General features: G+C 40.2%; 1 protein-coding gene across 1 annotated transcript; it reads left to right on the top strand.

The window, feature by feature from the left end:
• The first annotated feature begins 283 nt into the window (after positions 1-283).
• Positions 284-1,088, top strand: LOC123440606 (root-specific lectin-like). Its single transcript, XM_045117169.1, has one exon. It carries the CDS (start codon positions 329-331, stop codon positions 827-829), a length of 501 nt encoding a protein of 166 aa, XP_044973104.1. The 5' UTR covers positions 284-328; the 3' UTR covers positions 830-1,088.
• Positions 1,089-14,217: the final 13,129 nt, after the last annotated feature.

Here is a 14,217-nt window from a genome sequence, read left to right as displayed (position 1 = left end):
ATATGATGACATGTGAAAATATATTGCGTTCAGAACGTGTGTTATTTTCTCTTCCGTTGCAACGCACGGGCTCTTTTGCTAGTAATAGGTAATGTTGAGGTGTTGTATTCCGAGAAAACACGAATCTCAAAGGCACATGGAGAGCTGCAACAGCCGGGGGAACGAAGGTGTGGACTTGCATTTTTCTTTTCTTGGCAAGAGATGCCACAACTAAGAAACTGAACTGAACCAGAACCTGACCCTGCCTATATAAAGGGAGGAGATCACCACCCGTTTACTCACACACAACCAGTACTAGATCCACCACAAGCCAACTGACAGGAAGAAGATGATGAGCACTAAGGCCCTCACACTCGGCGCTGTAGTCGTCCTCGCCATCGCCGTGGCGGGCGCGCACGCCGAGCAGTGCGGCCAACAGGCCGACGGCATGGAGTGCCCCAACAACCTCTGCTGCAGCGCGTGGGGGTACTGCGGCATGGACTCCAACTACTGCGGCGACGGCTGCCAGAGCGGCGCCTGCTACAAGAGCAAACGCTGCGGCGCCCAGGCCGGGGCGAACGCGGTGACGTGCCCCAACAACCACTGCTGCAGCGGCGACGGGTACTGCGGCTTCGGCCAGGAGTACTGCGGCGACGGCTGCCAGAACGGGCCTTGCCGCGCCAACATCAAGTGCAACGCCGACAAGCCGTGCCTGAGCAACTTCTGCTGCAGCCGGTATGGATACTGCGGCCTCGGCGTTCAGTTCTGCGGCAAGGGCTGCCAGAGCGGCGCCTGCCATGACTCCGTTGGTGCTGCGGCCCTGCCGCTCAGCTCCATAGTGCACGAGTGATCCTGAACTACATGCATATGCCTACTACTAGAATTGCGACGAGATCAGGTGAGGGGATGAGTTGTGGCAACGTCGATCGTTGCCACATCTTCTTCACTGGCTAGTTTGCGTTTCCTTCGTCTGTATAATTGTTCCCATCATGCATGCATGCACGCACGCATGATTAGCGTTCGGGAACCACAAATAATGCGTGTGGCACCATGCGCCGTCTTTGTAATTTTTACGATCCAATAAATCTGAATCTCGTTGCGTACTTTAATGTCGCCTTTGAGCTCCTGCGTACTCTCAACCGATGCTCCTAAAAAAAGCATACTCAACCAACGTGTTCAAGTACAAAACAAAGCTAAAAACGAATAACCACAAGCTGGAGACGATGATTTAATTATCCCAAACTTCACATCGTTGGGAGAGGCGCTTATCAGAGATACGACGAGCAATCAAACGACGAAGAACAAATTCAAACTAGGAGACACAAGATTTTAACGTGAATAAACCCTTCAAAACAAAGAAAAAAATACCACGGCAACCAACCAGCGAACTTCACTATATCGAATGTTTACGAACGCCATGAATTTACTACTTCATCCGTTCCAAAATATAAGACCTTTTAAAGATTTCACTAGAAGACTACATACGGAGCAAAATGAGTGAATCTATACTCTAAAATATGTCTATGTACATCCGTATGTAGTTCATAGTGCAATCTTTAAAAGGTCTTATATTTAGGAACGGAGGGAGTACTTATCAACTTATCGTGTGTGACGGTTTAAAAAAATATATGTATAACATAACTGACCTAGGTCAATACTGATTTGTACTCGACGATGGATCTCGCTTCGCCCGCTCGTGAGAAGTTAGCCTATATTTTTATACTTGAATTTGAAGCATTACATAACAATGCTAATCTCTATTTGAAAGGTTGTAACAGTTCGAGACCGTCGCTTCAAAAAATTCCCCTTTTATTATGTTATCGTCATGTGATTTATTTGTTTGTCGCATTCATCATCGCATTATCCACATTGCATCGGCACTCCATTACCGTCATTTTCCAAAACTTGCATCCGTTATTAGTTGTCGGTTCTTTCTGTTCTCGTCGATCACTGTTTCGAGACCAACCACATACGCACGCGTCCGCCGCATCGCTAAAATATTATTTTTCAAAGTGTGTATAAAATATGAAATGGTCAAAAGTTGACGTGTGGTCTTAATATAGTGTAGGTAGACCACCGCCTGACAAATTTCATCGCATTCACACGTCGTTTGATGCCCGAGCCATTAAACCTATATCGGAATTATAGCCGGTAAAACCGCAAACATTTTCGGTATTTCAAAAATTGTCACGGGCCACAAAATTTCCTTTCTTGTCAGCCCAACCCCGTCTACAGAGCCCATTAACCCAGCTAGCCCCCCTCTGCTTCCGACGGTCTGATCGAGATCAAACAGCCCGAAAACGGACTAAAAACCCCTCTCCTAGCCTCCCTGCCTATAAATAGATAGCCTCCTCGCCCAAATTAGGAAAACCTAGCCTCCATCGGGATCCGCACTGCCGCTAGCACCCTTGTAGCCAGCCCACACCACTGTGTCCTGCTAGGCCCGAGACAGGCCCGTCAGGGCCCGGAACCGTCGCCGTTGTAGCCCGCAAACCACAACGCCGACGCCGAGCACCCTTGTCTTCCCCGTCGATGCGTCTCCGCCTCCTCGTCTGCCCCGTCGCCAGCCAGCCAACTCGCCGGAGTAGCCATCGCGCCTCGCCCTGCCCCGGCCGTTGTCGGAGCACCATCGCCCGTCGGGATCAAGGCCGGACCTCGCCTCCCACTCCTCTCTCTCTCTCTCTCCCTCCTCCTGCTTCTCTCTCTCATCTCCCCCTCTCTCCCTGTACCCCACAGGTACCCGCCATGGCTGGAGCTCCCTCGCCGCCCTGAGGCATGCCCAACCTCCTCCTCGACAAGATCCAGCCGCCGTTGCATGCCCTCGCCGTCCGGCCTCTGGAGTTGCCGCCTCCCTCGATCCAGATCGGGATCGGAAAAAGGAGGACGAGAGTCATGCCCCCTCTGTCGCATGGGTCGGCCTTCCCACGGCCCAACTGCTTCCCCGAGCCGGCCCAGCCCCTCTAGCCCTGTGGTGAGCACCCACATCCCATCTCTCGCCATGGGCGCTTGACTCCTCGTAGGTGCGTTGGTTCTCCCTCCAAGTTTAAAGGGTGATCTAGCACATCGATGTCAAGTATTTCCCTCTGTTAAGAAACCAAGGTATCAATCCAGTTGGAAGATCTACAAGACTATATAAGCAGCACCTGCAAACAAATAGAAAAACCTTGCAACCCAACGCGTAGAGGGGTTGTCAATCCCTCATGGGTAAAGTAAGGACAGATTGATATATGCAAATAAGAGTGATAGCAAATAGAACTCAACAACGTATTTTTGGTTTTTTTGATAATATAGATCTGAAAACAAAAGAGAAAATAAAGTAAAAACGCAAATAGCAAAGTAGAGATTGCAAATAGATGATGTGAAGTAGACCCGGGGGCATAGGTTTCACTAGTGGCTTCTCTCAAGAAAATAACAAGTGGTGTGTAAACAAACTACTATTGGGCCATTGATACAAGAGCAAATAATTATTATGATATTCAAGACAATGATCATGTATATAGGCATCACGCCCAAGATAAGTAGACCGACTTTTGCATGCATCTACTTCTATTACTCCACACATCGACCACTATCCCGCATGCATCTAGTGTATTGAGTTCATGGAGAAACAGAGTAATGCCTTAAGAATGATAACATGATGTAGAAAATATCTATTCATGTAGGAATAGACCCCATCGTTTTATCCTAGTTAGCAACGATACATATGTGTCATGTCTCTTTCCGTCACTGAGATTGAGCACCGCAAGATCGAACCCATCACAAAGCACCTCTTCCTATTGCAAGATAAAAGATCAAGTTGGCCAGACAAAAACCAAATATCGAAGAAGCAATATGAGGCTATAAAAATCAAGCATGAATATGTTTGCATAGATCTTATCATAAACTAACAATTCATCAGATTCCAACAAACACATCGCAAAAGAAAGAGTTATGTCATATGGATCTCCAAGAGACCATTGTATTGAGAAACAAAACGATAAAGAAAGCCATCTAGCTACTGCCTATGGACCCGTAGGTCTGATATGAACTACTCATGCATCATCAAAGGAGCACCAATGAGGAAGGTGAACCCCTTCGTGATTGTGTTCCTCTCCGGAACGGGCTCTAGACTGGATTTCGTGGCTCTGGAACTTGTGGCGGCTGAAATGATTTTCGTCGACTCCTCTAGGGTTTGCTGAATATTGTGGTATTTATAGAGCTCACAGGCGGTGGAGAATCTTCTCGAGGGGCCCACTAGATACCAGGTCGTGCTAGGGGCCTCTAGCGCGCCTTGATGTCTAGTGGCCCCCGTGGACCTTGTCAGTTGCTCATTCTTGGTTCCCAAGTTTCCTTCTAGTCCAAAAAAATCTTCGTAAAGTTTCGTGGCAATTGGACCTCATTTGATATGGATTTTCTGCGAAGGAAAAAACAGCAAAAAACAACAACTCATGCTAGGCATTATGTCAATCGGTAGTCCCAAAAATGATATAAAATTACTATAAAATGGTCATAAAACATCCAAGAATGATAACATAACAGCATGGAACAATTACAAATTATAGATATGTTGGAGACGTATCAGCATCCCCAAGCTTAATTCCTGCTCGTCCTCCAGTACGTTTATGATAAAAACAGAAGTTTTGATGTGGAATGTTGCCTCTCATGTTCATCATATTATTTTTGTTTCGGCATGTACATATGGACTTATAGATGATGCAATGCAATATCCTATAATTTGGCATGAAGATTTCAATACTCAAGCATATCAACAAAAAATCAAGTCTTTCAAAATATCAATGCTAAAGAACGTTATCCCTAGCCCATCATGCTCTATCAATGATTCATTCATGCAACACACTCAAATATTAACTACAGCCAATGCTAAGTGTGATAATGGTGTTCCTTAGTTGGTGCTTTATAAGAGAAGATGGATTCTCAAATTCAAAAATAAAAATTGCATAAAGTAAATAGATAGGCCCTTCGTAGAGGGGAGCAGGGATTTGTAGAGGTGGCATGGCTCAAAGTGAAAAACTTAGAGATAATTTTTTTAGAGTGGCATGTTTTTCCTGTCAAAGATAAATACTAAGAGTTTCCAATATCCTCCATGCTAAACAAATTATAGGCGGTTTTCAAACTTAAAATAAATTTTATTCCTTTTCCACCATTCTTTCACATTCCACGGCTTGTCGTATCCATGGGTGTCGTCCATACCAACACTTTCCAACGAATTTATTATTTGACAACATAAAATATTATTATTTTTGGGATTGGTCATCCCTATTACCGTCATACCCTCGTGCAATGACAAGTGAATAAACACTCATCTTGAGAATAACCTATTTAACATGGAAGATACCGGCCACCTCTTCCCGCTTCATGAGCGGTACGGGCACACAAAACGGAATTTTAGTTTGAATATTAGAGTTGGCACTTGCAAATTTCGTTGGAACATCGTTGAAATACCACATATATGTAGGTATGGTGGACTCATTTGGAACAACTTTGGGTTTAAGATTTGGATGCACAAGCAGTATTGCCGCTTAGTAAAAGGGAAGGCTAGCAAATAGATTGAGAAGCGCCCAACAAATGAACAAAAATCATCATAAGTGAACATTAAACATAACGAACACCGAATAATGCAACACAAGTAGGATGTAATTTCATAGCATAATTATTGACTTTATGTGCATGCATGGGGAATCACAACCCTTAACACAAATATTCTTACCAGAGCATAATTAATCATCAACATAACTCACATGTTACTATCTTCATATCGCAAAACTATTGCAAAGAATCAAGCTTAATATACAGTGATCTTCATGAAAGTTTTTATTATATCTTTCCTGGACATTCATCACTTTGGGACTAATTTTCATTTAAAGCAAATTGCCAATGCAAATAACAAGCTCTCAAACAAGTATAAGTGAAGCATGAGAGCACAAGTTTCTTTAAAATTTTCAGCTCTCAAAATTATATAAGTGAAGCAAGAGAGGATTTCTTCAAAATTTCAGCAACTCTAAAAATAATCTAAGAGAAGCATGAGAGTAAATTTCTTCAAAATAACAGCACCACCGTGCTCAAAAAGATATAAATGAAGCACTTGAGCAATTCCATGGCTCAAAAAATTTAAGTGAAGCATAAAGAGTGTTTTAACAAAACTTAGCATAATTTAGCTCTCTCAAATGGGTGTGTACAGGAAGGTTTATTATGACAAACTAAACAACAAATAAAGCAAAGACAAAAATGATACAAGACACTCCAAGCAAAACTCATGATATGTGATGAATAAAAATATAGCTCAAAGTAAAATTACCGATGGTTTTGAGAAGAGAGAGGGGATGCCTTCGAGGGCATACCCAAGCTTAGCTGCTTGGTACTACTTAGATATTTCCTTGGGGTGCCATGGGCCGTCCCCACGCTTAGGCTTTTATCACTCCTTATTCCATCATCCATCATGATCTCACTCAAAACTTGAAAACTTCAATCACACAAAACTCAACAAAATTTCGTGAGATCCGTTAGTATAACAAAACTAAACTTTACTATAAGTACTGTTGAAAACTCATACCAATTATATTCTTGCATTATACCTACTATATTACAAATTTACAATGTCTTATGCCCCCCAACATAAATCATAGAATCATTAAAATAAGGACATAACGCAAAGAAAACACAGAATCTGTTAAAAACAAAATAATCTCTGAAGATTCGAAATTTACTTATACTTATGTAACTACAAAAATTCTGAAAAAATGGGACAACGTAGGTAATTTGTATATTGATATTTTGTAAAAAATGCACACAGTTTTGACGTTTCTGTTATTTTAAGGATTTTTTCTAGTAGACGCAAAAGTTTCTGCTTTACAGCATGATTAAAGCAACTAATACCCCACATGATCCCAAAGGCTTTGCTTGGGAAAAACACTAAATGAAACACAAAAAACACAATTATAACAGTAGAATAATTGTGAAAACACTCAAGAACAGAAAACAAAATTGAAAATAAATTTTATTCATTGAGTTGCCTCCCAACAAGTGCTATCGTTTTACGCCCCTAGCTAGGCATATAACATAGTTTTAAGTCATGTCATCCTTAGAAATTGATCCATAGATTGCCCTCGTGATTAATTCATATTGTAATTTAATTATAGTTCTAGGGAAGTGTTCCATGCCCTTTATTAGTGGAAACTAAAATTTAATATTCCCTTCTTTCATATCAATCGCGGCTCCTATAGTACGCGAGAACGTTATACCAAGAATTATTGGACAAGATGGATTGCAGTCAATATCAAGAACAATCAAATCTATGGGCACATAATTCCTATTTGCAAGAATAAGAACATCATTAATTCTTCCCATAGGTTTCTTAATAGTAGAATCCTCCAAGTGCAAATTGAGAGAACACTCTTCAATATTGGTAAGACCAAGCACATTATAAAGAGATTTCGGAATTGTAGGAACACTAGCACCCAAATCACATAAAGCATAGCACTCAAAATTCTTGATTTTGATCTTAATGGTGGGTTCCAATTCATCATGTAATTTTCTAGAAATCTCTAGCTCTAACTTTTCTTCTAAAGCTTTTATCACCGCATCTGAAATATGTTTAGTAAAAGCTTTATTTTGTTCATAGGCATTGGGTGAATTTATCATAGATTGCAACATAGAAATACACTAAATAAAGGAGCAGATATCAAGATTAAAAAATTTGCAATTCGAAATAGTGGGTGCATCGGTAGCTAAAGTTTTTACCTCTTCAGTCCCACTTTTATCAATAAGATTTTCACACTCCAAATTATGGGAACACCCTTTAGCTAAAGTTGACACTTCTTCATTTCCCTCATCATTAATTTTAACATTATTAAATAGGGAATCAATCGAAGAAATACCAATCATTTTAATCTCTTCATCTTTTTTATGAAAGCGATCACGAAACGCTCGTTCTAAAAATTCTATTTTAGCTCTAAGCATAGAGGTTCTTTCCTTACTTTATTCTATGGAAACATATAAAGATTTAGTTGATTCATTAATACCAACCTCGGGAAAAAAATTATTCTAGAGATTTTCTACATCATGCGCAATTCTATCAATGCTTCTAGACATATCATCAATTTTATTCAACTTTTCTCCTATCATGGTATTGAAAGCCTTTTGCGCATTGATAAATTCCTTAATATTACTCTCAAGATCAGAGGGTATCCTAACATTATTATTAAGAGAATTACCATAGGAATTGCCATAATTATTTGAAGAACTTCCACGATACGGCCTAGTATTAAAATTGTTCCTATAAGCATTGTTATTTAAATTATTTCATGAGACAAAATTCACATCTACGGGATCAGTATTTTGCTCAATCAAAGTAGACAAGGGCACATCATTAGGATCAATAAGAGCAAGCTTACTAGCAACCAATTTCATAAGAGCATCAACTTTTTTACTCAAAGCATCAATTTCTTCAATAGAATTAACCTTTTTTACTAGTAGGAGCTCTTTCAGTATGCCATTGTGAATAATTAGCCATAATATTACCAAGCAATGTAGTAGCATCACCCAAAGTAATTTCCATAAAAGTACCACCCGCAGCGGAATCTAAAAGATTTCTAGAAACAAAATTTAATCCCGGATAAAAAAATTGTATGATCGTCCACAAATTCAAACCATGAGTTGGGCAGTTTCTTATCATCAATTTCATCCTTTCCCAAGACTGGGCAACATGCTCATGCTCAAGTTGTTTAAAATTCATACTCTTATTTCCAAGAAAAATAATGTTCGCAGGAGGAAAATACTATGTGATAAAGGCATCTTTGCACTTGTTCCAAGAACGAATACTATTTTGTGGCAAAGATGAAAATCATATTTTGGCACGATCGTGCAAAGAGAATGGAAATAATTTCTGCTTGACAATATCATTGTCCACATCTTTCTTCTTTTGCATAACACACAATTCTACGAAAGTGTTTAGATGGGACGCGACATCATCATTAGGATTACCGGAAAAAATCTCTTTCATAACAAGATTCAACAAAGCGGCATTAATATCATAGGACTCCGCACTAGTGGAGGGAGGAGCAATAGGGGTGCTAATAAAATCATTGTTATTGGTATTGGAAAAATCACGCGATGTCATGTTTTCTTGAGCCATCGTGACTACGCAAGCAAGACCACAAGCAAACAAGAGATCCAGCAAGAAAATGGCAAGAGAAAGATGGCAAATAAAAAGGTAATTTTTTGTGAAGTGGGGGAGAGGAAAAGAGAGGCAAATGGCAAATAATGTAATTGCAAGGAGATGAGATTTGTATGTACGAACCTGATAGATCTTGACTTGATCTTCCCCCGCAACAGTGCGAGAAATCTTGACTCCTAGAACGTGTGTTGGTTCTCCCTCCAAGCTTAAAGGGTGATGTAGCACAGCGACGACAAGTATTTACCTCGGTTAAGAAACCAAGGTATCAATCCAGTAGGAAGGTCCATACGACTACGTAAGAAGCACCTGCACACAAATAGAAAATCCTTGAAACCCAACGCGTATACGTAGAGGGGTTGTCAATCCCTCATGGGAAAGTAAGGATAGGTTGATAGATGCAAATAAGAGTGATAGCAAATAGAAATCAACAAGGTATTTTTGGGGGTTTTGAAAATATAGATCTGAAAACAAAATAACAAATGAAGAAGAAACGCAAATAGCAAAGTAGAGATTGCAAATAGATGATGTGAGGTAGACCCGGGGACCGTAGGTTTCACTAGTGGCTTCTCTCAAGAAAATAGCAAGCAGTGGGTAGACAAATTACTATTCGGCAATTGATACAAGAGCAAATAATTATGACGATATTCAAGACAATTATCATGTATATACGCATCACGTCCAAGATAAGTATGCCAACTTCTGTGTGCATCTACTTCTATTACTCCACACATCGACCACTATCCCGCATGCATCTAGTGTATTGAGTTCATGGAGAAACGGAGTAATGCCTTAAGAACGATAACATGATGTAGAAAAGATCTATTCATGTAGAAATAGACCACATTGTTTTATCCTTGATAGCAACGATACATGTGTGTCATGTCTCTTTTTGTCACTGAGATTGAGCACAGCAAGATCGAACCCATCACAAAGCACATCTTCCCATTGTAAGATAAAAGATCAAGTTAGCCAGACAAAAACCAAATATCATAGAAGAAATACGAGGCTATAATAATCAAGCATGAATATGTTTTCATAGATCTGATCATAAACTAACAATTCATCGGAACCCAACAAACACACCAGAAAAGAAAGAGTTACATCATATGGATCTCCAACAGACCATTGTATTGAGAAACAAAAGGAGAGAGAAAGCCATCTAGCTATTGTCTATGGACACGTATGTCTGATATGAACTACTCGCGCATCATTGTAGGAGCACCAATGAGGATGGTGAACTCCTCCGTGATTGTGTTCCTCTTCGGAACAGGCTCTAGATTTGATTTCGTGGCTCTGGAACTTGCAGCGGCTAAAAAGATTTTTCATCAAATCCTCTAGGGTTTGAAGAATATTGGGGTAATTATAGAGTTCCAAGATGGTGGAGAAGCTTCCCGAGGGCCCCACTAGACACTAGGCCGCGCCAGGGGCCTCTCACGTGCAATGATGTCTAGTGGGCCTCCCGGGCCTTGTCTCCTGCTCATTCTTGGTTCCCAAGTTTCCTTCTGGTCCAAAAAATCCCCGTAAAGTTTCGTGGCAATTGGACCTGATCTAATATGGATTTTCTGTGAAGGAAAAAATGGCAAAAAATAGCAACTGGCACTAGGCACTATGTCAATAGGTTAGTCCCAAAAATGAAATAAATTGCTATACAATGATTATAAAACATCCAAGAATGATAACATAACAACATGGAACGATAAAAAATTATAGATACGTTGGAGACGTATGAGCGCTAAATAGTTATCCAATGCCTATTGCTTTTGGCCCATTAGTGTTTTTTCAGTTTCGTGAATTTAGTAGTTATCCACGGATTTACAGATTTACAAAAAAAAACCTCATCTTCATGCATTAATATCTCACAAATCGTGCATCACATGAAAATAATTTATATATGTAAAATGTTTAGAATTTAGTGTAGACTAATAATATCCAACTTGCATCCAGTTTAAAATATTTAAACTTTATGTTTGGATTGATTTGGGTAAATTTCATGTTAAAATGATTTATTTCATAACTAAATAACTATGGCTCCAAACTACTCTTCGTCCTCTACATGATTGTGGCATTTGCATGCATAATAGCTTGCATATACATGCACAAATTTCTGTATCAAGTGCTTCGTGGATAAGTGTAAAAAATGTTATTTTATTTAAACTTGTGTGGATGATTGCATCAAATCCGTAGGTCTTTTGCATGTGGTACATTCATGAGATTTGTTCTATGTGATGTCTACTTTGATGCCATGCCTTCGGTTGCCATGTAAATCATCTCTATCATGTCAATATGTTGCTCTAAAGGTGGCATCATGTTAAAACTGCAAATCTGTTAACGTTAAGTTCCATTTTACAAAGTCGAATTAAGAAAACCATGCCTCTTTTGAATGTGTGTGAATGGAGTGATTTGTAGTATGCCATGTCTAGTACTCCCTCCGTCCCAAAATAAGTGTCACAAATTTAGTATTAAGTTAGTACAAATTTTATACTAGAACAACGACACTTATTTTGGGACGGAGGGAGTAGCTCTTAGTAGGTTTGCCATGCCATGAATGTCATGTTTGGCTCTAGTTTTCATCATGTGAACTTGCCATAAAAATGGTTCTATTTTAGGGATCCAAAATAATTTTATGTCCGGAATCTACTATATTTTGTTGCTATGTTTCCATGTGAATTTCCATTAATCTACAACCCCTTTGTGGTTGGTACAATGGAGTGAATTGTAAAGCATGTTATCCTCTGTTAGTTTGTGCCATTATTTTTCAAGTATAGGTTTTGCATCCTAGTTAATTTTGTTGTCAAACATGTCAATCTGATAAAAACTTTTGTTCCTTGCACCATGCTAATTTTTCCAAGTCTGAGAAACTACTTAGTTCAGATTGCCATGTTGGGTGGATGATAGCTATGAATCTCTTATTTACTAATTGGATTCACCATACAAGATTCCGGCTCCTATGATTACCTCCTACATTTTGCTTTGATCGGCTAGGTGTGCAAAGGGAGAACCACTGCAATTGTACTTCTGATTTGACTAGTCAAGTACCTTAGTGGACAAAGTAGAAAACTGACGGTCACAATGAGCGCAAGATGGTCAGCAACCTGATGACTCTGTCAAACTATAGACCAATAGAGGTTACCCCATGGGCCTTACATAAAATTGGCCGAAGTGTTGGGCCAGTTTCACATTATAAACAGTCACATTGGAGTCAAAATAGCATATAGCATAAAAGCATTTGTATTCAATATGAGATTGTTGCCTTCTGTAATCATCGTTATAAAGCCATAAATATGCAACAATTTGACTTAAGATTTAAATATGCAACAATTTGACTTAAGATTTTGGCCAAGCTGGGTTCCCTGGCTCCTGTGCTTACCCCCTACGTTTGTGATTGTTCGACTAAGGGGTAAAGGGAGCATCTGTGTGATTGTTACTTTCGATTCATCCGGGTTAGTACCTTGGACTGGGTGAAGCCGAAAGCTAGCCATCTTAAGAATATAATTGGTCGACAACGACGGAAGTGAAAATTTCAGTTCATTAAAGACCACAGAGTTCGGGAACATTCCTCGAACTAAACCCTCAATATTTTCCTCCCACATTAATCGGAGTTGAGCTTTCACGATCATGGTCAACATGATATCCTTGGAAAGGAAACTTATAAATTAACAATTTTTCCGAGAAGATGTTTCTTACATTGTGATATAACATATCTCTCTGTGTACCTTTGTTTATATAACCGTATGACCGGATTGCCTTGTTTCTCGTAAATCTTTGCCCTTATAGAGGCTTTATAAAGTAGGACAAATACTCCTCAGCTACTGGCCGTGGAGGTTGAAGCCGATGGTCATTCAACAAAGTGGTGTACAATATTAATGATGTAAAGTACTTTGATACATAGAATCATCACACTTAAATTGTGTCAAACGTAACAAAGTTTGTGTCAAACAAGTATTGATCCTTAATTCGACCACCCATTCCCAAATTAAGGCTTGGGGGCTATCGCATTGCTTATTCAATGTAGCAAATTCAAAGTGCAATATGGTTTCTAAGAACATTCGATCCTCACGTCGGATGGCCGCACCCAACCAGAGTCTCGGAGGCAAAGGCGCATCTCAAAGAAACTTGATTTAGTTTGAAACATAATGTTTTTGCTAAAGTTTTTTGGTATTGCCGAGCTTATGGCACCTTTACCCTATTTATATGTTTTTTCTTTCAGGAGGTGGAACATCCTCTTGTTCGAGGTGATCTAGATGGTGATTCTTCTCGAAGATTTTTTTGTGACCTATAGTTCGACATCTTCTCTGCCGAGGCCCACCTCGGTGCTGTCAAAACACACTTAATGGATGAAATAGTTTGCGAGGAGATACGACCCTAGGGTCGGCCATGTTGCCCAACCCAAGTCTCGGGGGCTATTAGTTATATAGCTCGTCAGAGAATAAATTACACCAACCGGAAAATCTTTTCCGACCTGCAGTTCGACATATTTCCTGCCGATCTGCACCTTGGCATTGTCAAAACGTACACAACAAGTGCAGAACAGTTTGCGAGGAGATTACAATCCTCAGGTTGGTTGGCTGCACCCAACCTGAGTATCGAGGGCTACTGCACACCGCATTTTAATTCCTAAAGTATGCTACCGAGTAAGAAATTGATCTTGAGGCCGATTTCACAAATCGACCTGAGTCTCGGGAGCTACTAGGATCAGCGGTTTTATTTTTATACTTCGGGTGCCTCTCGGGTTTTAGACCGACGCACACCTGGAGGGCTACTGGCTATACATCTCGGTAGTAAATAAATTACACCAATCAAAATAAATTCCACCAAAAACAGCCTGAGAACGAGGTGGTGCACCACCTCGGAAGCAGTCCGACATATAGTTCGGATGCGAATGGTTGGCTCCATAAAAGACTATTCCGGCATTTAAGTTATATGAATTCCTTCAAATTTTCACAGACTGAGGTAATCTCTGACACCTAGGATGTCGACCAGTGTTGGAGCTTGGCTACAAAAATACACCTCGAATGCAGTCCCGCCTTGGAGCTCAGACGCAAGAGGGCGCCGCCACATGGGAAACA

The sequence above is a fragment of the Hordeum vulgare genome, chromosome 3H, assembly GCF_904849725.1.
Source record: "Hordeum vulgare subsp. vulgare chromosome 3H, MorexV3_pseudomolecules_assembly, whole genome shotgun sequence".
Lineage (NCBI taxonomy): Eukaryota > Viridiplantae > Streptophyta > Magnoliopsida > Poales > Poaceae > Hordeum > Hordeum vulgare.
This window is presented reverse-complemented; position numbering and strand designations above follow the sequence as displayed.